We start from the raw sequence: 26805 nt of genomic DNA on the forward strand, positions 1-26805 counted from the left end.
AGATTGCTCTCTGTGGTTTTTACTTGGAATCATTTGTGTGTGTGTATTTTAATTTCAGAAATATAAAAAATACAGAAAACTAATAACCCACTCCAAATTGATAATTATAAATATTGTATCAATTTTATTTCAACGAAATGTTATAGATAAATCTAAAGACTTCTTTGATCACTAATTCTTTCCTGTCCCATTCCTTCCTCTATCTATTCAGAGGCAACTGTTATCAAAGATTTTGGTAGAAAACTTTTTACCTAAGTGTACATATATAACTATGAATAATATATATTTCATGCTTTTAAATTTTGCATGAATGCTATTATACTGAACATATCATTTTGCAATTTGCTTTTATCATCATTTAGCATACTTTCTGAGATCTATGATATAAATAAATATGAACTTAGACCCTTACGTCACATCGTATATAAAAACTAACTCAAAATAGATCATAGTAACTTCAAGAGCTAAAACTTCAAGCATGACCATTCCCCGGATGGGGAGGTGGGGTGGGGAGGGGATGGAGGTATGACTGCATGGTGTATGCCAGGCGCACTGTCTTGAGAGTGGACGTGCCTGGGGCTCTGACTCAGGGGGATGGGTGGGACATGGACAATGTATGTAACCTGAGGTTTTGTACCCCTATGAAGAGCTGAAATAAAAAAAAAAAAAAAGAAAAAAAAAGAGCTAAAACTATAAAACTTTTCAAAGAAAGCATAAGAAAAAATTTTGTGACCTTGGGTTAGGCGAAGATTTCTTAGCTGTGACTCCAAAACTTTGATATGTAAGAGAAAAAATTGATAAACTGGCTTTCATCAAAATTAAAAACTTTGCTCTTCAAAAGACATCATTAAATAACATGTGAACAAATGAACTCAAAATGGATCAACAACCTAAATGTAAGAGCTGAAACTACAAGATGCTTAGAAGAAAACAGGGGGGAAAGCTTTACAACCTTGGATTAGGCAATGGCTTTTTAGATATGACACCAAAAGCACAAGCTACAAAAGAAAAACTAGACAAACTGAACATCATCAAAAGCAAAACTTTTGTGCTTCAAAGGAAACCACCAAGAATGTGAACAGACAACCCAGAGAAAGGGAGAAAATTTTTGCAAATTATATATCTGATAAGGAACTCTTATAACTCAATAATGAAAGGACAAATAATCTAATTTAAAAATGGGCAAAGGGTCTGAATAGACATTTCTCCAAAGAAGGTAGAAGATATATAAATGTCTAATAAGCACACAAAAAGATGCTCAACATTATTAAGTGTTAGGGAAATGAAAATTAAAACTACGAGACACCACTTCATATCCACTAGGATGGCTATAATAAAAAAGACAGATAATAAATACTGGCAAGGAAGTGGAGAAATTGGAACCCTCATATACTGCTGGGAGAAATGTAAAAACAGTCTGGCAGTTCCTCAAAAGTTTTAACATTGAGTGCTGTAATACCCAGCAATTCCACTCCTTGGTATATGCCCCTGAGAACTGAAAACATATATCCACACAAAAATCAGTACCCAAATGTTCATATCAGCATTATTAAACATAGCCAAAAAGTGGAAGCAACTCAAATGTCCATCAACTGATGAATGATTTAAATAAAATGTGGTATATTCATACAATGGAATACTATTTGGCAATAAAAAGAAATGAAGTATTTCATTTCTGAAATACTGTCTGATACATGCTACGACATGGATCAACCTTGAAAACATTTTGCTAATTGAAAGAAGCCAGTCACAAAAGACCATGTATTATATGGTAACATTTGTACAAGATGTCCAGAATAGGCAAATCCATAGAGACAGAAAGTAGTTTGGTGGTTATCTGGGGATGGCATAGGGGTTTTGGGAAGGATGAGAGACTGTTAATGGGTACAAGGTTTCCTTTTAGGGATGACGAAGTGTTGAAAAATTGTTTATGATAATGGTTGCACAACTCTGCGAATATATTAAAAACCACTGGATTTTATACTTTAAAATAATGAATTGTATGGTATGTGAATTATATGCCAATAAAACTATTATAAAAAAGACACCATTAAGAAAAATACGCCACAGACTGAGAAAAATATTTGCAAATTATATCTGATAAGGAATTTGTGAAAAAAAAACAATAAAAAACAAACAAAAAACCTCTACAACTCAATAATAGGAAGACAACCCAACCCAGTTACAAAATGGGCAAAGATTTGAATATACATTTCTCCATAGAAGATGTACAGACAGACTACTAATTACATGAAAAATGTTCAACATGAGTAGTCATTAGGGAAATGGATACTGAAAACACAATGTAATACCACTTAACACCACCTGAGATAGCTACAATCAAAAAGACTGACAATGATATGCAGAAACTAATGCTTGTACATTGTTGATGAGAGTGTAAAAGGTACAACCATTTTGGAAAACAGTGTGGCAGTTTCTTAAAATGTTAAAGCTAAATTTACCATATACCCAAGCAAATTCTACTTTCGAGTATCTACCCAAGAGAAATGAAAACATGTCTACCCAAAGCTTATACACAAATGTTCATTAGCAACAATTTAATAGTCAAAAAGTGGAAACAACCCAAAAGCCCACTGACTGGTGAATGGATTAACAAAATGTGATATATCCATACTATGGGATACTATGGAATCTGTTTTTGCTACATATTTTTACTATTGTTTAACTTCTATAATAATTTTCCATTGACAAATATGTTCTATCTTGTGAAATATTCTCTTTTATTTTTGTCAGCTGTTGTAAAACGTTTTATTATTATTTACTTTTTCAGGCTATGTATCTTCTCTTCCCAGTTAGTTAATCAACATATCATGAATCCTGTTTTGGCCAGATAACACTATATTATCACATACTAATCATTGTATTTTGGGGACCTTTTATCCTATAATCCCCATCACCCCTTGCTTTTTGTCCATTTTTATGGGAGAGTGGGCAAATAATAATGGATAAAATTCATGACCTTTAAGATTTAAAGATGCTGACTTCCAGGTGTAAGACAGTTGGAAAGGGCACAAGAGTAGCCAGACCTAGTGGTTTCAGCTCCAATCCAAACTAGCTAAGGAATCTGGGAAGAGAGGTGAGAGAATTTGCAGAGAGGGCAAGAGAGCCCACTGCAGTGGGCTGGCTTCGCAGGAAAGTCCTATGAGGCTACATGGTTTAGGATGCGGGAGATCAGTAAAGTGGTGGATACTGGCAGAGCCCAGGGCCTTTCCTGGGCCTCTGAGGGCTGAGTGGAGCAGAAAAAGGTGGTTGCCTGGGTTGCTCGGGCACCCTTGAGGAAAGACTGCTGCACTGCAGCAGCCAGTGATTTTCCCATAGGCTTACCGTGGTATGAGGGTGACTGTGCGATGTAGTGAGCCCAGTGGTCTCTCAGTCTCAGAGAGGGGTGAGGGCCTTGATGGGATCACTTGTGGACCCGGGGAGCTGGGGCAGCCTGTGAATTCAGAAGCTGCAGTCATGGAACGAGGTGTGCTGCCTGCAAGAATCAGGCCTGGCCACAACCAAGGACATGATTGGACAACCAATTGTGGTCCAGATCTCAAGCACAGATCAAGCTGGAGGTGTGGACATGCCTCCACTGAAGCCACAGTTCCACAGTACAAGTCTGCAAAGTACAATCTCAGGGCATGAGAAGGGGGATAAGAATCTCTAAGAGACTGGCTTCAGAGTTTGCCTGGAAATGCCTAGATTAAGTGTCTAGCTCAGACAGAGTGAGAACGCAAGATGGAAATTAAACCCAAAGAAAAAGAACGGCCTGTGAAATTTAAACTTGCTTCACTGTGTGACAGTTATCTGCCGTCCCCTCAGAGGGCCAGCCCAGCGTTAAGTACATGGTGAGTACTCATAAATCTCCCTCTGTATGACTTGGGCCAGGCACTGCTGCCTGAGGGCTGCATGCCAGAGTCACAAGACCCAAGGTGAACATATAGGCTGCTTTTGAGGAACATGAAACTGAACCTTTGCAAATATTTTAATATGAAAATGATGAGGGGGATGAGACAACAGGGATGGGCAGAGTAGACAGCCACATGCGGCTAAAACTCTAGGATTAGGAAGTGAAACCTACTACCCACCTTCAGCTTGAAAATAATCAGACCCTCTGCCTGGGATCACTGCCCAGCACATGCCTTCTAAGGAAGATGAAAACCAGATTCTAGAAGTCGCCTTTGTTGAGAGAAGCTGAAAGAAAAAAGCTAAGACTGCTGGGAAGGCATCATTTCCCCTGGGTCTCCTACCCAGCCCTTGGCTTTAGGATCACACAGAATTAAAATGATGCTAGGACAGAGCTGTCAGGGCATCTTTGCAAATTCTGGTTTGGGCAGAGTATACCAGTTTGGCATCCTGGGTGGGTCAGAGACACAAGTTATAGCCCATCAATATGCACATGCCTTAGCCAGGCCTGAGGCTGAGGGTTCAGGAGCCTAGACACTGAAGCTGATCTTGGATGAGGTCTACATTATGCAAGGGATGTCAACTAAATCTGCTACTGGGTAGTTCTGACAAAAAAGCAAAAGGACTGGCAAAGCCTCGTTCGATCTGTTGAAAGGATTGTGTTCTTTCCTGCTGTCAGGGGTCTACTTGCTCTTCTCCCTGCCAGGGGCATTACTTTCCCCTGTGTTGTCTGACGGGCTCCTACTGGTCCTCTGGGTATCAGCCTTGCTGTCACCTCCTCTAGGATGAGATGAGGTCTTTCTGAGATGCTCCCACAGAACCCTGTCCTTCCCCGTCACAGCACTATCTCACTTCTTAAATTTCATCTTCTGCACCAATGTGCTTAGCACAGGTAAATTCTTTTTTTTTTTTTTTGAGACAGAGTCTCGCTTTGTTGCCCGGGCTAGAGTGAGTGCTGTGGCGTCAGCCTAGCTCACAGCAACCTCAAACTCCTGGGCTTAAGCGATCCTACTGCCTCAGCCTCCAGAGTAGCTAGGACTACAGGCATGCGCCACCATGCCTGGCTAATTTTTTCTATATAGATTTTTAGCTGTCCAAATCATTTCTTTCTATTTTTGGTAGAGACGGGGGTCTCACTCTTGCTCAAGCTGGTCTCAAACTCCTGACCTCGAGCGATCCACCCGCCTCGGCCTCCCAGAGTGCTAGGATTACAGGCGTGAGCCACCGCGCCCGGCCAGGTAAATTCTTAAATACCTGTTAAATGACAATGAAGTGCATCAAGTTTCTGACCCTTTTTCTTCTGTAACGGAAAGTGGGAAAGTAGCCAGAGCAGGCAATAATCTCCAGGGAATAATAAATCTATCAGGCACCAGCAAATCTTTATGTGAAATACTTTAACTGGATAACTAAATGTGGTAGCCAGACCTCTGAGATGGTCCCTAGTGATCCCTCCCCTGGTTTGCACATCCTAGTGTGATCTCCTTCCCTTGATTGTGGGCTGGGCCTTGTGACTTGCTTCTAAATAAATCAGACAAATGAGATGTCACTTCCAAGATTAGGTTATAAAAGACTCTGACTGTCTTGTGCACAAACTCTTGCTCTCTCCGGTGAAGCCAGCTGCCGTCTCAGGAGCCAGACTGTGGCAAGGAGCTAAGGGTAGCTTCTAGCCATCAGACAGCACTGAACAAACCGCGAGGATCTGAATCCTGCCAACAACCGTGCGAAATGCTAAGACTTGAGGTGACTGTGGCCTTGGACGACACCTTGATTGCCGCTGTGTGAGAGATGCTGAGCTGAGGGACCCAGGAAGACAGCCCATGGATTGGTGGCCCACAGAAGCTATTAGGTAATAGATATTTGTTCTCCTAAGCAGCTAAGTTTTGGGGTGATTTGTTATGCAGCAATAGGGAACTCAAATGCTAAGGTTAATTTTTAAAAATAGATTATTAGATCAGTCCCATATGATGACATTTGATTGACAGAGAGATGGTGGAGGAATTTTGAGATATGGGAGACCAGGACCAGAGGCTCTCAGAAAGACAGGCCAAAGACCCCAGGAAAGAGACCTGTGGATGAGAAGAGAGGCAGGGATATATAACCCAGAAAACACTTTCCCGATCTGCAAATGCATGGAGGGCTCTGAGTACATCAGCCTGTCCTGACACTGAAAGATTCCACCTCTTTCCTTTGTCAATAACTGCAAGGACCTAGAGACATTTCTCAGCTGGGAATTCAGTGACTCTAAAAAGGAGGGGAGGTTTGGGCTCTGTTCTATCTCTTACCACCACTGCGGGTGACCATTAAGGAGGCAGTGTGGTTCAAGGAAAAGGGCATGGAATGAGAAGTCGAGAGACCAAGTCTCTTCTTCTGAATGTGCAGCACACACAGTATACTTTCTGGGGCTCAGTCTTCTCATTTGTAAATTGAGGGGATCCAACTAGATGACATCTGAGGCAGTTTTCAGGTATACAATTCTGTGACCTATGATCTTTACCAAGTTAACCTCACACAGAAATGCCAAGTAACTGAAGCTTTGCTTCCATGCCATCCACTCTGTCAGTGAAGGACGCTCTTCTGAGGGTCATGGCAGCCATCTCAGGGTCCCGTTCCACTTGCTCCAACTTCCCTTCTTCACGAGTGGAGTCCATACCAGAGCCGCTGCCCATTCAGACCTCATGCAAATGACACCAACGAGCAGGTGCAGGGAGCAGGCTACGCTACCTCAAGAAAGATAGAGTTTGAAATAATTGCCTGAGTGCAAACTGGAGTATGCGGTGCACATGCAGTTTGAGACAATGCCTGCAGTGCAGAGCAACATCCTCAATGTGCTGACGATAACCTCCAAATCTGGTTAGAGTTTGTTCATTCTCTGTTCACACTTGATAGGCTCGGGACAGAAAGATACACTAAAAATCAAGATGGAGCACTACATTGTACAACTGCATCTTGTCTCAAAAGCACAGATGGGTTTTATGTTCAGAGAGACGGGGCCTTCTCCATGGAGACTGCCAAGCACTCCACTCAATGCAAACCAATCTAGAATAAGCGGCACAGTGGGAGGCTGGGAGGGCAGCACAGTTGGCACCTTGAGATTATGGGAAACCTGAGAAACACACAGAAATCTCTGAAGGTGGAGGAACTAGTCAGGTGGCTCCAGGAGGATGGGGATAAGCTGTCCAATGATGGGTATAAAACAATCTTGTGCTCCTGGGTTTCAGCTGCCGGAAGAGGGCAGCTACCCTGGTGGAGCAAGGAAGCTTTGCAACATGCCAGTGTTTAAGGTTTCCTGACACAAGGACAGTGAGATCTTATAATACAACCTATAACAAGGGCTTGAATACAGCATAGGCCAATTATGTGCCTAACCAATAACTAAACACAATAAATGCCCTGTATCTCAGGTTCTCTGAATACAGAGGTCCCTTGTAGTTGGAAACAATTCTGTTGGAAATGCAGAGGTGGAGAAACATACAATCTGAGAAGCTCTCTAGACTGCTGCCTTTTCGCTTTTCAAATTAGCAAAGACTGAGAACCCAAGAAAGGTATCTTGTTTAAGAAAAGTGTTCAGAAATCATGCTTATAATTTCAGAGGGTTCGTGAACTCAGGGAAATAGCCTGTTTTAGTCCAATATTCATTTTATATCTGAGGAGACTGAGGCCTAGAGAGGTCATAAGGGTCACACACATGCAAAAAAAAAAATCAGTAGAAAGGCTAGGATTAGTACCTGGGTCTTTTAATCACCTCAAACTGCTAGAAGAAAACTAAGCATGGTAGGATCATAGCACGATGTTTTTGAAGCCAAAAGGAACATGGATCAGTCAGGACTTCTCATGACTGAAGCTAACTACAATTTTCTACAGGACAGCCAATTTCACTTCCTGTAAGAGTGAGAAATGTGAGAAAGGAGAATGCAGGGATTATGACTTAGTCTCTTATCCATAATATAAATCTCATACTGGAGCCAAAACAGGTAGAGAGAACGCCAGAGAAGGTGCCCTGAGGACACGGCTGATCCTTCAGCAGCCCTGCATCTGAGCACAGAGACAGGGACCCACGTGCTGAGGCAGAAAGAACTGGCCACAAGACCAGCTGCACAGAGAGAAAGGCGCTGTCTTCAGTAGGAAAATGACACTGCACTGTTCTTGGCCATGCTTTGGTATCCCCAGCATGGTGCTTGGCACATAGTAGGGGCTCCAAAAATAGGATTTCCTTCCCTTCTTTTTCCTCATGGAACAGGTAAGAATTTGTCATTTCCTAGCTACACGTTACAGTCAGGTAATCAGGCCCAGAGAGGCTTGTGGCAAAAAGCCTGATTTAAGAGTTAATGCCCTCTGCGGAGCACTCGTAACTGCACCCCCTCCGACTGAAACTCTGAGCTAAGCTGTTATCATGGTAACCGAATGGAAGACATTTTAGTCTCCATTTCTATCTCTCTGATTCATGGACACCTGCCAGGTAGCAGATGGCCTGTGTGGACAATTACCTTCATTTTGCTGCAGTGTATTTAAATTAAACAAAGTGGCCTCTTTGCTGCCGATTTTCAGAGGCTCTCTCAGAAAAACAAAAAACAATGACAGGAGAAAGAAGCTGCAGGTCTGAAATTTAGGCAAGGCACTGTGAATGCATAGAGAACTGGGATGTATAAAGAACAGACTTTGTACCTTTTTTTTCTTCAAAAAGAGGTAAAAGTACCCACATACTATTTTGAGATGGTGCTGGTGGTGACTGTGCTAGGAAGATGCAGCTGTCTCATCAAAGCGGAAGTAAAAGGAGAGAGGTGATGGGATTATCTGATGCTGCACTGTCTATCCTGCTGCAAGAGTTGGAAATAATTGCCTCGCATGACAAAAGTTAAGACTGTCAGTGGTTAGGAACCTCTCAGACAATGGAGAATGAGGGTGGAGGAGAGGAGAAAGACAACCAAATGGTGGTGAGCAGAGCAGCAGGTAAAGAACATGCTGGGACACCTTCCCGTGTTAGCAAAGATGCCCAGCTGCAAGCTTAAGTTCAGCAGAACCTTTTAAAGGTAAACTTGGCTTCTGAACACCTGAGAGAAGTGCCACAGAGTTTTATGATGTCCCTCTTCTCTTACTATATTAACATCCATTTATCTATCATGGACCCTCCACAGAGAGTGGACACCTGTTTGTTCCCTGTCAGGTCAGGAATCTCAGGGTTCACACATAACCTGTCACTCAGCACGGTGGCTTGTGGAGTATGCTGCAATAGACACGAGGCAGCTATTCGAGGACTGCTGGATATCTTGTGATCACACTGTTGACAATGGTAGAAGGTTATGATTCTCAATCTTCATGATTCTGTCCCTATTCAAGTCACACTCAATTTTTACATAGAAGACAAATCTTACTCTAGGACTTAAAGAGTCGGGGGCAAGGTATGTAGTTATCTTTTTTAGTGGAAGGAAGAAGCAGCATTTCTGGGATAAAGAATCACCTATAAAAACCCACCATAAACTCACAGATCAAAGGAAAGTTGAAATTTAAACTTTTAGATAGGGAAGCTCATAAATTCCAAGATTAGAATTACCTTCTTTCTGTTTGTTTCTCCTAGTTTGCCCAGGCTTATTAGAAAATGGTACCCTGTTAGTCCTCATTGCAGGATTTCAAAGCCAGTTCTCAGCAAAATGATCAAAGACCTCACTGAGAGAAAAATCCCTATAAAATGAATACCAAACACTCAGATTGCATATTAGAAACAAAAATTAGGATAGGTTCCCAGGAGGGTGTGGTCCTCATTCAGACAGCTAAATCAATTACCAAGAAGGCAGCTGGAACCTATCAGTGATGTTTTAAAATTCAATGAGTCTAATTTAAATACTACTTATAGGTAAGCAAAACTTGTGTGGTGGGATATGGCACCCTTATACAACAATGACATTCCACTCTTTGTTATTAATAAGTCCCTATTATATATACAGCATGGTGGATGGACCATGTTTGGATTCCAGCTGCCATTTACTAGCTGTGTGATTTTGGGCATCTTACCTAACCTCTCTAGACCTGAGATTCTTCATATGTAAACTGGGTTTAACAGTAGCTACCAGACAGGTTAGTGAGGATGAACATGAAATGCTCCATACACTTGGCTTAATAGAGTGACACCTGCCATTATTCTATTTTGAAAGATGCTGGGGGTAGGGGGTTGCATAGATGAGGCAATGTCTTCACTCTCAGCAGGCCTAGAGCCTCCTGAGGAAATCAGGCATGTATGCAACTAGCATACCAGAGGGGATGAAACAGGTGCCATAGCAGAGGAATAAAGAAAGGGCAGCCTAGACACAAGAAGGTTTAGCTGATGTTATGGGACAGGGTAAGGTTCCATAAAAGAGGCAGCAGCTGAGAGGATCTTGAGGAGTATAACTGCAATAGGCAGAAGAGGCTTGGGAGGGCAACCCGGCGAGGAAACACCATGAACAAAGGCACCAGGCATGAGAGGAGTCTGCATCTGGGGGTAGGAAGCGGTGGTGAGGCTGGGGTGTGCGGGAGGTATGTCCGGGAAAAGAGGAGTGTGGGTGACAGTCAGCCAGTCTTAAATGAATGGCCACCGAGTTATTTAGTTGGCCCACCGAGGGGCAAATTACACAACCCACTGCAAACCCAGCTCTCCATCAGTTTTTAAAATATTTATTTTTTTGCCACTGTTTTTTTTTTTTTATAGTCCATGAGCTAAGAATGGTTTTCACATTTTTAAATGGTTACATTTTAAACAGTTATATAGTACTTACATAATATCTTTGGTTTGGTCCATAAAGCCTAAAATATTTACTATCTAACCCTTTAAGAAAAAGCTTGCTGACCCTTACTACAGGCAATGGCAAGAGGGAGCTAGTGAAGGTTTCTGAGGAGGAGAGTGATGTGGTCAGGTCTGGTCTGTGTTCAGGAGTCTTGCTCTGGGCAATGTGAGGGAGGGACTGAGAAACAAGAGCCAGGAGCTCTTTTATTAATAAGGAAGCTTTTCCAATACCAGGCAACAGATAACGGGAGCTGGAACGAACAGCTGTGATAAGAATAGAAAGGAGGAGAGAGATACAAGCAACGTTTTGGAAAAAAAATTGACTAGACTTTGGCAACTGAGAGGGAAGAGCAGGAGCCTGGGACATCGCTACCATAAACACAGGAGTGCTGACAATGACATTAACAGAAACAGGAAATATGGACACAGCAGGGATTTGTGGGGTTCCGTCCATCCCTTAGCTAAACCTCAGAATACAGGATTTGAGATGCCTTGGGGGCTCATCCTAGTATCACAGAGAAAGGTCCTCGAGGCTCAGGGTAGGCCTTCCAGTTAAGAAGGGGAAATTTTACCTGCTAGGGGTTGAGCTGGGGCTACTACTGGCATTTAGTGGGTAGAGGTTAAGGATGCTGTTAAACATCCCACAATGAATAGGACAACTACCCACAAAAAAAAAGAGTTATCTGGTCCCCAACTGTCACTAGTGCTAAGGATGAGAAACCTGGCTGAGGGTGACTCAGAGTCATGAGATCCCACAGAAGATGGTCTGTCCAGGACTGTGGAAAGAAGGGTAGGCGACCAGCAGCCTCCAATTAGGTTGGAACCTTCAAGGGACCCAGGAATAGATTTATCACATCTTCTGCCCATTTGGGAGATGTCCTGGGCAGTTACAGATCTGAGACTCTCCTAGGTTCTCCCTTGATTTTTCTGAGGACTGGGTGGGTTAAAAATAGGAGTTGAAATTATATGAAAGAAATTAATACATAGTGAATTTTACATACATTTAAGTTAATAATAATACATAATAACAAAAGCACAGAAGGGTTTATGTTTAGCCATCTGGGTAAAGCAGTGGTGAGTTGGCCTGGATTCTTATTAAAGGTAACACTTTAGTTGAAGCTAACTGCATTGCCTTTAACTTTATAAAACATCTTCCTACTTTTCTTTTACTCTTTTTTAAACATTAGGGCATCTGTACTGCAGCTCCAAATGCATACTCCCAATTTATGATTAGCAGTAAATGGAAAAGAGTGTAAAACAGTCTACTGTGCCCTTTAGAACATGCTTCTTTGAGCTGAAACTACGCAGACGTTCTCTTCAGTTAAGGACTCTAGGCCAGGATACACCATACTTTAGCATTATCATTAATATGGAACATCATTAATATGGAACATCAGAACCAGCCTGTGGTTCAGCTATAAAACTTGTTATCCTGGAGACTGGTACAGCTTCATGATTTGAGGACATGCCTACAGACACTCTCAAAGTGAAGGGTGAGAGAAACAGAGAGAAGAGTGTTAGAGAATCCTGTCCTCCTGCTGGAGACATGGCCAGGAACCACAGAGATGAGCCAGAGAAGGGCATCAGGGAAGCAGCTGATGTTTTTGTGGGATGCTTTCTTTTGTCTGGAAAAGTGGCGGGTGGGAGGCTGGCAATAATAAACCCTGAGGAAGGAGTTATTGAACAAGAGCCCAGACAATGAAGTGAGGGCCAGAGGGTTTCAAAGTCACAAAAGGAGAAGCTGATGAAATGAACCCAATTGGATTTCTGTAGACCCTTCTTGGTTTATAGCCTTTCCCCAATATACCCATTGGTATTAATGACAAAAGGGTCAAAGAATTATGGAGCTGGAAGTTTACAGATGAGGAAACTGACGTTATGTACCCGTTCAGATGGAAAAGAAATGAGATTTAGCCAACAAATCTCAATTAGTGAGAAGGGCAATCCACTCATATGTAGTGCACTAAAGCAGATTTAAGATTTAGATCTTCCTTCATGGAGGTGAGGTCATCAGTGGAAAGGGCTGAGGAGTTGGACAGGACAAAGCCCATTTTTCAGTGCCGTGTGCACTCCACTGTTCTACTGAAAAATTTCTTCCTAAAGTTGCTGATAACTTCCTAATTGTCAAATTCAAGGGCTTCCTTCTTGCAACTTTCTGGGCTTTCAAGAGAGCCCACAATCCTTTTTCTTCTTTTTGTCTACGATGGGTTTTCCCTAAAGGCTCATGTTTATGGTTGCAACCTTCATTTTATGTTGAATGCTTCTAAATCTATATTGTTAGCTTTGTTTGTCCACTGAAATTTCAGTTGTACATCTCCAAATACCTAGCAGACCTTTTGCTTGACTGCCTGGCTATTCCATGTAATGGTATGTCCAAAATAAGATCAAAGTCCTCTTCCTAATCCAGATCATCTCCCCATCTCATTTGTCAGACACCCATCATTTTCCTAGGTTCTCAGGCTCCAAACCTACAAGTTTTCTTTCACTCATTCTTTTCTGTTATTGCTTTGCTGAGATTCAGACGTAGCAATCTAGGGGAGATAGTGTGTCCTAGGAATTCAATATTCTTCCAGTGGAAGGAGAATTTCTCCAGTTTGGTGTAAAGAAAGTTTTCCTGCAGACCCTGGAGGATGGTTTTCACTTGTGTACGTTCTAGTCAGGAGAAGAAAACACAGAAATACAGTACAGGAGGGAAATAAAAAAGTAGGTGAGGAAATCTCTCAGCTTGCCACTGACAAGAGTAATGGAAAACATTAGGGGTACTGCATAGCCCCCAAAGCTATTCTTCCCTTGTATCCTCAGACTGTAAACTCCTAGCATGTGCTCAAGGAGTTTAGGGGAAGTGAAAAACAAACACCTATCCTCCCCTCCCCCAATGTGGGACGGGACCATCTAAGAATGGGTCTTCATAGCAACGTGAGACTGAGCTCTTGAACATAAAAGGAGCCCAAACTATTTGAGTTCCCCTTCCATGCTTTCCTCCAAAGATCTTGATTAAAAAGGGGGAGAAAAGAAAAATAGCCCAGAGCAGTCTGACCTATGTGAGGTATGCAAAATTTATCAGGCCCAGAGAGATGTGAGTATAGGACTTTAGTCGTGGTCCCCCTCCCATGCCCAGGTGCAATTGTTTAAAGTCATTTTGTTCCACACTAGCTGCCTCACCCATTATCTTCAAGTCTCTGGAATGTGTGATACAGAGAACAGCATATAGACAATCAATAGCTTACGTTATTTTAATGTAAATTCTTGAAAACTGCCTCTGCCTTTAAGAACCTACTTGTAACTGCAGCTAATCAGAGTGTACATTCAGAGCAACTTGAATCTATGCTCCTGGATGGCTATACTCAAGCTTTGGGCTTGAATAAACTCTATACTGAATCATAATAACAAAAAACTCTATTTTTAATATTGTAATGATATTCCTCTTTTTGGAAAAACAAAAACCAAAACCAAATAAAAAACTGCCAGGTCCCTACAGTGGGCACAGGTGCCAAGACTGATGAAAGAATACACCCCGCAGACTCTCACAAGGCCATCTGCGGGCAGCCGGCAGTGGCAGGGAGTCTATGTACATACCCTAGGACCGGGGCCCAGGCTGGAGGTCTGTGGGGATGTCATACAGTACAGAACAGAGATCCTCATATCCCAGTAGACATCTGTGTAGTTTGCAAACTTAGGTGGACAGCAGTGGTACCCGAGGCTTAGGATACCGCTGACCCAGCTTGTGTTTCTGCATTTAGGATATCACTGTCCATTAAATAACTTTCAGACTATTTAAGAGTAGTATTTGTGTAAGATTTCTCTTTTTATCCTCTAAAAGGCCAAGCTCATTGCCTTGAACATATGTAGTAAAACACTGCTGTATAAACAAATGAATGGCAATCCTTTGCCTTTCATGAAAAAGTAGACTTAGGCTTCTATTTCAGAGTATAGTGGAGCCAGGGAGCCCAGAAGATTTCAGAAGCATGTGAATCTGAATCCCTTCCCAGGGAGATTGTGTCCAAAGATTAAGGGAACCAGGAGGAACAAGACCCCTGAAGCATGTGGCTTCAAGGGTCACTACCAATCCCTTTAATGGACAAAGAGGAGGTTTTTATTTGTTGTTGCCTAGGTTTTTTTGTTTTTTTTTTTAAGTAATTTCTCTTAAACTTACAAAGTTAGTATTCATGAGGTTTGTGGCAGCCCTTATGGGTTGATTATGGCCAACTAAATACTGAGTGTCCTTCCTTTGAGGCATATTTGGTAGAGCAGTGATCAGAAATGTGGGCTTCCTGGAGCCAGCCCAAACCGTGCCTTCTCTGGGGTAGCTGTAGTGGGCTATTTGTCTGGGTCTTAGCAATCAGAAAGGGCATGAGGGCAAGAGCCCACCTGACAGCTCAACTGACTGAAGTAAAACAAGAGGTCCCAAATGTGGCAATATTCTCTTAGCAGACTGTCCAACATTCCTCTAATGGATAAATTTGTGTTTAAAAAAGTGAGTAAAATTTTTGAATTAATTTTATATTTCTGTCTTGAAATAAAAAGCCCCTGAGGTAAACTAAAACTCAGTTTTAGCTTGTGTAAAAAAAAAAAAATGTATGCTTTGAACTCTTACTATGTTATATAAACATATGGTTTTACTATTGTGGATAGGCTCACAATTGATTTTCTTGTGTGGGTCAGTGGCTATCAGAAAAAAATAAAGATAAACATAAACCTTCCCCAAACATCATGCAACAGTCATACAGCTCAGAAAAACCCTAACTCCCTCTGGAGTAGGCTCTGAACAGAAAATCACTTAAAGGGTACTCAGTCTCTCTGTTGTCATCAGTAATTTTGTTACAAAGGCCAGTGGAGCCGGAGCACCCAGAAGCCTATTCAGGACTGAAGGGCATCTAAAGTTATCAAAACAACTACTCATTTTCATGCACATTCATTCATTCCTGAGGTCACCCCCACCACCCCAAAAGTTGTTTCAAGCAATTAAACTCCTTTAGATACAAAACAACAGAGAATGAAAGAGCAGGAAAATGCAATGGTAGCCTAGCTAATCATGCATACTTAAACACAACAGATGTGTACTTTAAAAAAAAATCCCACAAGCTCTGGTTTTAAGTAAGAACGTGCTCTACTGGGTAAACATGACTTGAACTTTTAGGCCACTGTACAACACCATGGAGAGAACTACTGAGGGTTTTGCACATAACCAATTCTTAAGAGATGATGTGCAGGTAGGAGAGGAGAAAGTATGTAACATTTATAGGAGGAAAAGAAGAACATGCAGAAGGAGCAATAGCCCAGAGGAAAATTCTGAAGTTCACTTACTGCCTGCTTTTGTTCTTCCTCCTAGAGGTGTTGAGGATGAAAAAAAGGCAGAGGAAAAAAGGAGACAAATTAATGCTCATCACCACAAACATTGTTAAGAAATGATAGAAGACCTGGGCAAACCAGGCCAGGCCCATAGGTTTGGAGGTCAAAGGCCCTGTCTACCACAGGAACATCAGCAGGACAAAGAAAATGGCAAGCCTCAGCTCACCCAATTAATTCAATGCTAACTTCCAGAATTGGAAGGAAAGAACCTTAGAAACCATCTAGTCCAACTTTCTTATTTATAGATAAAAGAGGCCTAGAGTGCCTGACCTGTTTAAGATCACATAACTATTTAGGGTAAACCAAAAGAGTTTACCCTAAGAGTTCAGTCATGACTTAAAATTCTAATAATCATTCTATTTTGCCATTCACAATATTCACATCTGTTTAGGTACATTTATCTAGGCCAGTGGTTCTCAAAGTGTGGAACACTGACCAGCAGCATCAGCACCACCTGGAAACTTGTCAGAGGTGCAAACTTTGTGCCTCACCCCAGACCTACCAAATCCAAGCTTTAGGGGTAGGACAATGTGACCAACCTTTCAGCTGATACTGATGCATACAAATTTCAGAACCACTGGTCTAATACTTTCCCAGCTAGCAATTTCCCCTGACCACAGGTTCTTTTCTTATTCAGTCCTCTCTCCCAACTAAATGTGTTATAACTGCATCCGCCTCCACTTGCTTTCTGGCTGTTTTGTCATTTTTTTCACCTCCCCCAATAAACGAGGAACTGCATCAGGACCCTGGAAGGCCTTTCAAGAAAGAATTCTTGACCAAAGTTTTTCATTAATTAAACACAGATTTATTTAGTACTTCTTACGCATAAGGCATGGGAAACAAAAAGAAATGGTCTCTGTCTTTTAGAACCTTACAGTGATGGTACATAGAGCAGGCACTTGCTCACTATTAATATCAGTTGACTGCCCAAATGAACACACCAGCAGACATTGTAGAAAAAAGCATAAAGAAGATGACATAAACACTTTCGAGTTTCTCTCTCCCCAGTCCTTTGCTCCTTGGCCACTCTGTGCTTCACCTGGTTCACCATGGTCAGGGAGCCTCAGCTCTTTGGCTCCGTATGTAAATCTAAAAGCTGCACAATGGTTCTATTTAAATTGGAAACGTGTCTGGGAAGTCTTAGGACTGGCTAAGTGCTCCTGCTCTCACAGAGTCTCCACATCTGGGTGCAATGGCAAGAATGATCTCAGTAAACCAAAGGGATTATAAAAGGGAGAGGGTTATTCCTACAAGGGAGAGACATGGACCAAAAATTAAATGTGCACCAAGAAATCTCTTGAAGAGACTCCAACTCAGCACAGGAAGGTGCTCTTCATAATCAAAGCCAGCTGCTGGATGCCTGACCAAAGCTAAACTCACAGGAGCCCAGGCAGAGAGCCCTGCACATTGGTTCGGGCAGCTTCAAGGAGTTAGAGCCCTTCTGCTTTTGTACCTGGCACACACAGCTCAGTCAGAAGGAGTAAGAGTTTTACAGTTCGGAGGTGATCTACTCTTCCTAGCCAGACTTCCCTGTGGGACAGGATGCTTCTCTTACATTCACTAGGCAAGGCAAATAGCCATAGCAGCGTTATAAAACAATTTAAAAATGTGTTTTTATTGCTAGCACTAAGTGTTGACATGAAAATTGAGATGGTTGGGGAGGGAAAGGGCAATCCTAACAGGCTGAACTTGTGTCTGAGGTCAAAAGACTACTATGTAATTTCTTAGCACTATTTCTCAGACACTTCCCTGTTTTCACTGTTTTCCCCAGGTTTGGTATTAAGAGACATTACTTCGGTTCAATAGAATAGAGAAATTGCAGAAAGCAATGTGTTTCATGCTTGCACATTTGGTGACTCTGTGCAAAGACACGAAATCATTACAATTTGTAGTAGACACACATGTCAGGTTAGGATGGGGACAGTGGCTAGGGCAGCGCTTTCTGGACTTAGAGGCCTCCTGTGTGCATTGCATTGAGAGAAGGTGGACTTTGGCAAGTGTGGCCTAGGATGGTGTTGTATAATTTAAACTCATAAAAGTTATTCATATAAAGCCTTTAAGGCTCTGTCAACAGTAAATAGGTAAGATCTAAGGTCTTGGAACCTTTGGGTTGTCAATTAGTCATCTGGGGTCAGTAACACTGACTGATCCCAGGGATATAGCCAATTTGATTTAAAGGGGGTAATGATACCTTAATTATAAAGTGGAAATTTAGAACTGCTTATGTCACCTAAACACATGAGTCTCTTCCACACAGGGGAAGTCTGGAGAGATGGCCAAAGCAATGGCCCAACCACTGTAGTTATCTACATAAAAATTTACATGCAAACTAGGTGAACATTTGCAAATGAGGTTGAAATTCACAACTGCAGAATTCATCTGGTAACGCAATATCAGGAAAATGGAAAATGAAGTAGAAAAATATTGGGAACATGAATCAGAAACATCAATATTGACCATTTCTAGATTAAATAAGAAGTTTGAGGCAGAGGTTATCTACGTACACAATAATCGGGGGAAACTGTAAGGAAAAGATATGCACAGAAACATGGATGCCTGAGTGTTAGCCACATTATGTCATTAAAAAAACAAAGAAGAAGGTCCTTGATACTCCCTAGTGACAGGGATTGAGTCTAGTCACCATTATCTGCCAAATACCTAACATGACACTTAGGAACCAATGTATTTTTTGTGAAATAAACAAACGATTAGTTTTTTCCCTGCCTTGTTCTAAAAAAAGGATTAAGATTTTCTTGAATGAATTAATAAACAAGCCACTCCTTATATAAAAAGATAAAATACGTAATATTTTACTGAAGCAGAACGAAAGAACTCCCTGTGAAATAGAAATTTAATGTGTGATATATTTTAATTTATGAGTATCCCAGACCATGTGGCTTGACTGTCCATTTGACTAACTGCTTACAGTTGTTTTATGAGAGGATTAAATGCTAGAAGACTGAACATCAATGAAAGCAGGACAGTTCTTTGAAATTATTAATAGGATTCTAAAGGGTACTTTTATGGGTTGATGAATATATTTTTTTAATAGTAGGAAAACATCTTTGGAATTTTAATAGAAGTCAATGATTCCTATGTATGACTCTTTAGGAATGCACATGAAACACAAATAAAGTTGTTGTAATTATTTTAGGAAGCTGGACACTAAAGAGATGAGATTTTCAACTGTGAATTTTATTTAGTGGATAAAAAGACAACATTCCTGGGTTTATGTGTACAAATCCTTCCTCCCAGTTGAATGGCCTCAGTCTTTCAGGGGTATAAAATGATAAGGCATTTAAGGACCTGGCAGAGGATCCTACAAAACAGATGGCAGTATCCTGTTTATTTTACTGAAATTATAACTGTGAGACAATAGTTGTAAATAAAAAGAAACTCAGGGTTTCGGAGTACACTTCCAGGCCTTAGCTCATTCTGTTTAGCCCCTGAATACAAGCATCAGTGGTATGCTACAAGGCCACAGTGGTATGCATGGGGCTCTGAGCGAGTGCTAAGGCAACCCAAAGTGCACTGTATTACTTAGGGGAAATGCACTTTTGCCTTTTACAAAAACCACATTGGGACACCTGTGCTTGGGTAAGGTTTGACAGAATCTTTCTAAAACGGAGGTCTGAACCAGAGAAGAGTGAGTGGATCCCCTATCATCTCCTGTCTTGCAGGTATACTAACTCTCCACAACAGGAGGGCTTTTAAAGCCACACATGGCTCCTGGTGTTACACAGGCCCACATATGTTTAAGTATATTTCTAATGTTTTGATGGGTGACTGGGTTGCTTAGCTGGATATTTGACAATTATTAGAGGGATGTGGGCCAGGTTTTTGCATAAGGTTTCTTTTTTTTAACTTTATTTCTTTAAACAAGAACCATTTAGACATAAAATACTTCTGAGGAGAAATCCTAACGGGGTTAATGTAGAAACATGTCCACGCAAAACAACTCAAATACCCAAGACCAAAGCTAGAAAAAAAAACTCAGTTTAAGATTAAAAAAAGCTGGCTGGGCACAGTGGCTCATGCCTGTAATCCTAGCACTCTGGGAGGCCAAGGTGGGAGGATTGCCTGAGGCCAGGAGTTCAAGACCAGCCTGAGCAAGGGCAAGACCGAGACCGTCTCTACTAAAAATAGAAAATTAGCTGGCCATGGTGGCACATGCCTGTAGTCCCAGCTACTAGGGAGGCTGAGGCAGGAGGATCGCTTGAGCCCAGGAGTTTGAGGTTGTAGTGAGCTACGATGATGCCACTGCACTCTCCCTAGGGCAATAGAGCAAGACTGTGTCTCAAAAAAAAAAAAAAGATTAAAAAAATAATTGGCTTGAGCAAGTCAAAAGTCAGTTTAAAACACAAATACAGCGTTTATCCAAGTTGCTAATACTCACTAGCTTCATTATTAAGGGACTGGTTTATCAAGTTGATATTTTCTTGGGCTACCACTTCTAGTTAAGACCCTTGTCACCTTGGGCCTAGAGGATTACATTAGTCTCCTATTATCCTTTAGTTTTTCCCCTTTCTAATGTGTCCTGCACGTTTTCCTAAACTGTTGTTTTTAAAAGCTTCAATGGCTCCCTTTTATCACAGTATTAAACTCACCCCCTCAGCCTGGCTTTTGAGGTACTTCATACTTTGTGATTTTCATTCTCTGTTAACTCTGTGTCATACTACCAAATGTAGTAGGTTCTCAGTATTGATAGACAGGACCTGAAAATGTAACAGCATGAGCAAGTCCTCTGGTATTGCCGCTACATAAGTAGGTAAATATTTCTTTTCAGTGCCAATAAAATTGTTCAGGTGAAGATATTCAAATGCCAAGCATGCCTTTTTCTGCTTCTGTAGGGGCTGTAATATACTTTTTAACAAAAATAGAGCTGAATTATTCTTGACTTATTCAGGTCTCCAGTATGCAAAACCTAGAGCTAATATGCTCTCTTATTCCTAACATAGTAAAGTTATTGATTAGAATTGGTTTGATCAGGTTGGTTTGTGTGATGGCTACTTTTATGTGTTGACTTGACTGGGTTAGGAGATAGCCAGGTAGCTGGTACAACATTATTTCTGGGTGTGTTTGTGATGGTTTTTTAAAGAGATTGGCATTTGAATTAGCAGACTGAGCAAAGAAGATCTGCCTTCACCAATGTGGGTGGGCATCATCCAATCCCTTGAGAACCTGGATAGAACAAAAAGACAGAGGAAGGGTGAGTTTGCTCTGTTGTAAAGCTCTTACCTTCAGCAGCTTCATCAGCCCTTCCAGTTGCACCATCAGCTCCCGCCGGCTCTCCTGCAGTGCTGACATCCTCTGCTCCAGTTCATCCTTCCTTTGCCTGCCCCAGAGGAAAAGCCCATCAGAAATGAAACTTTGAAGATAAAGGGACCCTCAAAGAAGGGTCTGAGAGGGCAGGTGAAATGGGTTTTAGACCTGATTCTGCTACTTAGCAGTTTATGAGATGCTGAGCAAGTCCATTTAACCTCTGATACTTCTTGTATGAAATGGTGTTATCTGTTTTGCCTGCTTTCCTATACTACTGTGAGAATAATAGGTAAAAGTGCCTTGGAAAGTATACATGTCATATAGGGAAAATGTATTATTTAGAAAATTATATAAAACTAATCCAATTTAAATTAATAGTGGAGAAATTATATCAAACTGCTCAGGGGAAAAAAAGGTTCAGTAGTCAGTATTTTCAGCACTAGACATCAGATTCAAGAAGGGTGACAGATGGGGATGACTCCCTGTGCCTAAGAAAAGTGACTTTTCCCTGAGGACAGATTTCATGTCATCTATTCTAGTTTAATATGTCCAAGACCAGACTTAAGACTTTTCTTCCTAAATGTTTCTCTTTCCCAATTTCCTTACCTCTGCTATGTTTTCTTCCATGTGTCATGGCTGAAAAACTCAGTCCTCATTGATACTTTCCTCTTTATACTCTATATTCAATCAGTCACTCAATGCAGATGATTCTTTCTTAGAAAATTTATATGCCTATCTTTCTATTCTCACTTTTCTCACTTTGTCTAGGAGCTCCTTACTTACCTCACACATGGAACAGTCTCCTAGCATGATTAATCCTGACCTCAGCTTTTAGGGTGAGGAAAAGCAGTGGAATATAAATCAAGAGGCTTGAGGTTTAGTGCTGGCCCTAGCATTTACTAAATATGCAACCTTGGACAAGTCACTTACCCTCAACTTTTTCTCCTTTAAAATGGGACTAATAACAAATAGCAGCAATACTTTGAAGACAAAATAAGATAATAGATGTGAGAGTGTTCTACGAACTCTATTTAAAATGCTGCTCAAAGCAAAGTGGTGTCCATTTCATCATCCTGTGTGATGATCTCACCAGAATTTCTAGCATCACTGACCCTTGCCCTGTACAATCTACACAATAGCCACTAGCCACACGTGACTATGAAGCACCTGAAATGTGGCTGGTCTGAATTGTGATGTGCTGTAGGTATAATACACACACTGGAATTCAAAGACTTAGTGTGGAAAAAAGAAGGCAAGGTATCTTCATCATTTTCTAATACTGATTACATGTTAAATGATAATATTTTGGAAATAGCAGATAAACTAAAATATAGTATTAAAATTAATAACACCTATTTCTTTTTAGTGTTTCAATGTGGCTGTTAGAAACTCATTAATGACATATGTTGCTCACATTATGTTTCTATCCGAGAGCACTGCCCTAGAGTCCCTCTACATTTCTATCCTTAGTGCCTCACCTCCTATTCCCTTCCGTGCCGGGACCTCCAGCTGATGGTTTACTTTTCCCTAAACAGGCCCCATCATTTTGACTCACAGGTATTCCCAAATCTTCCAAATCTTATTCATTTCTTAATGTCTGTCCCAAACATCACTCTTTCCAGGAAGCTTCTCCTGATTACTTCAGCAGGGCCAGCTTAATTAATTCCTATAGCAATATAGTGCTCTCTGTGGCACTTAATTTACTTTACCTTGTATAGCAGCCATTCCTACCACGATGCAAAATCCTTGAGGTCAAGGGATGAACTTTACTCATCTTTGCATGTATTGAAAGACTAAGAAAATATCCAGTATGTGCTCAATTAACATCTACTGAACTTAACAGAATCATGATTTGAAACCCTCCAAGGATTTCCAATGAAAAGGATTTGTTCTGCAAAGTTTGGATTCAGTCAAGGGGCCACACTCAAGGATCCAGAAGGCCACATGTGGCCCCAAGGCTGCAGGTTCCCCACCCCATTATATCTCTCCCTACATAGAATTTTCTTATCCGTTGTCTTATTGACATTGTATAATATTGTATAATATTATTTAACTAACAAATTATTTTGTTTTATTTCCAAAATTAGATTATAAGTTTTTAGGATAGGCTCACCGTGATGTAGTCTTCATACTCTCTAAATTTCCAGTGCAGTTATATACTTGATAAGGAAGATCTGACTTAATTTCCTTTTCTGAGACGGGGTCTCACTGTGTCACCCAGGCTGGAGTGCATCGGCTTGATCATAGTTCACTGTAACCTTGAAGTCCTGGGCTCAGGGATCCTCCTGTCTCAGCCTCCCAAGTAGTTAGGACTATAGGCATGTGCCACCATGCCTGGCTAATTTTTAAACTTTTTGTAGAGATGGCGTTGCACTATGTTGCCCAGGCTGATCTTGAAATCCTGGCCTCAAGTAATCCTCCCTGGCCTCCCAAAGCGCTGGGATCACAGGTGTGAGCTACCATACCCGACCCAGACTCATTCAATTTTCTAGGATGCCTTCCTTCCCTGAACTCCTAAGCCTGGATGCAAGATTCTTTTTCTGTGCTGTGCACAATTATAATACAAGGTGAAAATGAATGAACTATAGCTACATGCAACAACGTGGAAGCATCCTATATAGTAATATTGAGGGGGGAAAAGCCGGAGAACACTATATATCTATTCAGCTCAAAAAACAAAAAGCAAAACTCAACACTTTATTATATAGGATTATAATGTAATAATACTGCTTAAAAAACAAGGGAATGATAAACCAAATTCTGGAGAGGGGTTCCATCTGTGGGGAAGGTGGAGGCAGGAAACAGGGTAAGGTAGGGGCACTTAAACAGATGACATGGTTTTAGCAATACACAAGTTCTCAATTGGATGTAGGTTTATAGGTATTCATTTTATCATTATGCTTTGTATCTTTATACATTTGTCACACATGTTATTGTAACAAACATACCATTAAAAAATAATAAAAGGAGAAAAGACAACCCTGGTGGTCAAGAATTATAATCATTAATCCTGTGGATGAAACTGTCTATCTTGTTTTATTGTACTAGCTGGGTATTGGAAGTTTTTGAGTCATGTACATATATATACTTAATTTTTTTATTTTTAATTATTATGAGTACATAATAGTTGTATTACTTTATAGGGTATAGGTGATGTTTTGATACAGGCATACAATGTAAACTACTCAAACCAGGGTAATGGGAGTATCCATCACTTCAGGCATTTATCATTTCTTTGTGTTAGGAACATTCCAATTCCACTCTTTTATTTTAAAGTATACCCTAACTTATTGTCGATTACAGTGGATTCATATATATTGATCAAAACCAGAAGGATATCACATACTCATAAATGAATCCTGTCTTTTATGTGTCTTTTGATAAAAGTTCTTAATGTAAATGAATTTCCCAACTTCTTTCATGATTAGTAATTTTGAGAAATTATTTTCTATTCCAAAATCCTAAAGAAATTCTTCTACATTTTCTTCTAGAAGTTTTAAAGTTTTGTATTCATGTTTAATCTATCTGGTGTTTATATATATTAGTGAGGTAGAAAGCCAGTATGTTTGCCCATATACATAAACAATTGTCCCAGCACACTTATTAAATAGTAATTCTTCCGTAATATAGAAGCTACTTTTGAGATTAAATACTTTGATTTCTCAAACTGTAGACCCTCCTTGGTTTTAGATTAAATTCCTGCTTCTTGCTGACTTATGTGACATCCCTAGACTCCACCCTGTGCCTACTAAATTTATTAAAATATTTTTTAGATCCTTTCAGCTTAACTGAGCACTTTTAGCAATCTCAGTTCCAGCAATAGACTAGTAGTTTGACTAAGGATGACAGGGTTCTTCTTTTTTTTCTTTTCTAGATATAAAAATAGTCACTTGAGCCTGAGCTGAGGTGGGGACAGACAACAGGTGTATCTTATGCTGATACTCTAGACTTATACTCTGCCTAAGTTAGCAGCATTTATTTTCCCATCCTTCCTAGCAAGGTATGAACTGTACTAATATCACAAATGTGCAGCTATGAATCACAGAGCAACCAAAATTTCATCCCAACTAAATTTAGAAACTAAAATAAATTTTTAGGAGACTGGAATCTCTATACCACTAATGATTTTCATCTGCACGGTTTAAATAACTTAATTATTGATGATATAAATATGAACAGTAAGACACCTATGAAGAAACAATAATCTCCATTCTCTTGGAAAAGAAATCATGGTTGAGAAACTAAATTACCTAAGCTAAAGGAAGAGCTAAAAAAAATTCATATTCAGCTATACATTAAAAATCGACCTGAACAGAAAGAACCCGCTATTTGGAAATCCAGAGATCTGGTGAGAATCAAGTCACTAAACTTAGTTTCCATAATGTCTTTACTTATAGAAGAGTACACACACATCTTTCTAAGATTGACAGGACATAAGACCCTAATAACAGGTCAGCTCACGCTCATGTTATGTTCTTCTGGGAAGACATCCCCACTCCCTCCAAAACAGCATCAAACTGGGAGCTGAAGTTGCTCGCTCCACCCATGTTCATCCTATGCCCTTAGTTTCTTGATCCTTGAGACAGTTTATATTTATGTATAAGTGGGAAGCTACCATAGCCACGGTGCAAGGGATTCCCACTTGGTTTCATGTCTCAGAGGATGAGCGTAGGAAGCATCCTTCTCCTTCAGTGGCGTCCTGCTCTGACTATGAAGTGCCAGGAGAATACACTCATAGGAAAGGGAAAGCATTATTCCTGCCAAGAGTCTCTAAAGTCAGATTAATTAGCAAGATAAGAAGAGGGACTGCAGTACAATGGTCTTCTTAAAGCAATCACAGAAGTATAAACACTGCTCTGCTTGTCCTGGAGCTGACACTGGTATTTACCTAGTTCTGTGAGGATGACTGATTTTCTCAGGGTGATTAATAATGGAACCCAAGCATGTGAAGCAAAAACAGAATGGGTGGAACTCTTAGCCATTTTTGTTCTAACAAGACTAGGTATACTGATAAACAGATTCTATCCCACTTGTTTGTTTTCCTGAGAGAGAAGCTCCCGCTGTGGTAGGTTACAGTTCGGGGACAGTGGTGCACTAGCCCTACTTACCTCAGCAGCCGCAGCTCTGCCAGCAGCGTGGGGTTCTGCTGGGCCTTCTCAGGAGTGGGCTGGGAAGCCTGCTCGTGTTCCAGGCGGAGGCGCTGAATCTCCTGCAGGATCTCTCTAGAGGAGGGATGAGTAAAAGATGGCTGCACAGGGCTTCAGAGCTCCCTCTTTGTCCCTGTTAGAGGTTTTCCCTCTAGCAATGCCTCCTCTACCAATCTTGCTCTAATTTCTTCCAGATGACCAAGATGTGAAATGGACACCTTCTCAATACTGCTTCATCTGACATTCCCTGAATGAAACAATCCTTTGTGGTAGAAAAGGTCATAAAACTGCTCTTCTCAAGAACTTGAAAAATCTCCATAAAAGGAAAATGACAACCAGAATGGCTGATTTATTGTTTCTCTTTGGGGGAAGGAAAAGAGA

General features: G+C 40.9%; 1 protein-coding gene across 4 annotated transcripts in view; it reads right to left on the reverse strand.

Moving 5' to 3' along the window:
• The window catches only part of DTNB (dystrobrevin beta), a 220036-nt gene that overhangs the window by 11034 nt on the left and 182197 nt on the right, over positions 1-26805 (reverse strand). For all 4 annotated transcript variants that reach the window (XM_045549188.1, XM_045549190.1, XM_045549189.1 and 1 more), the window contains 2 exons: positions 26386-26499; positions 21254-21350 (listed from right to left, as the gene is read on the reverse strand). In XM_045549188.1, coding sequence (XP_045405144.1) covers positions 21254-21350; positions 26386-26499 — 211 coding nt within the window. The remainder of the gene's footprint in view (positions 1-21253; positions 21351-26385; positions 26500-26805) is intronic.

Source organism: Lemur catta, chromosome 4 (assembly GCF_020740605.2).
Source record: "Lemur catta isolate mLemCat1 chromosome 4, mLemCat1.pri, whole genome shotgun sequence".
Taxonomy (NCBI): domain Eukaryota; kingdom Metazoa; phylum Chordata; class Mammalia; order Primates; family Lemuridae; genus Lemur; species Lemur catta.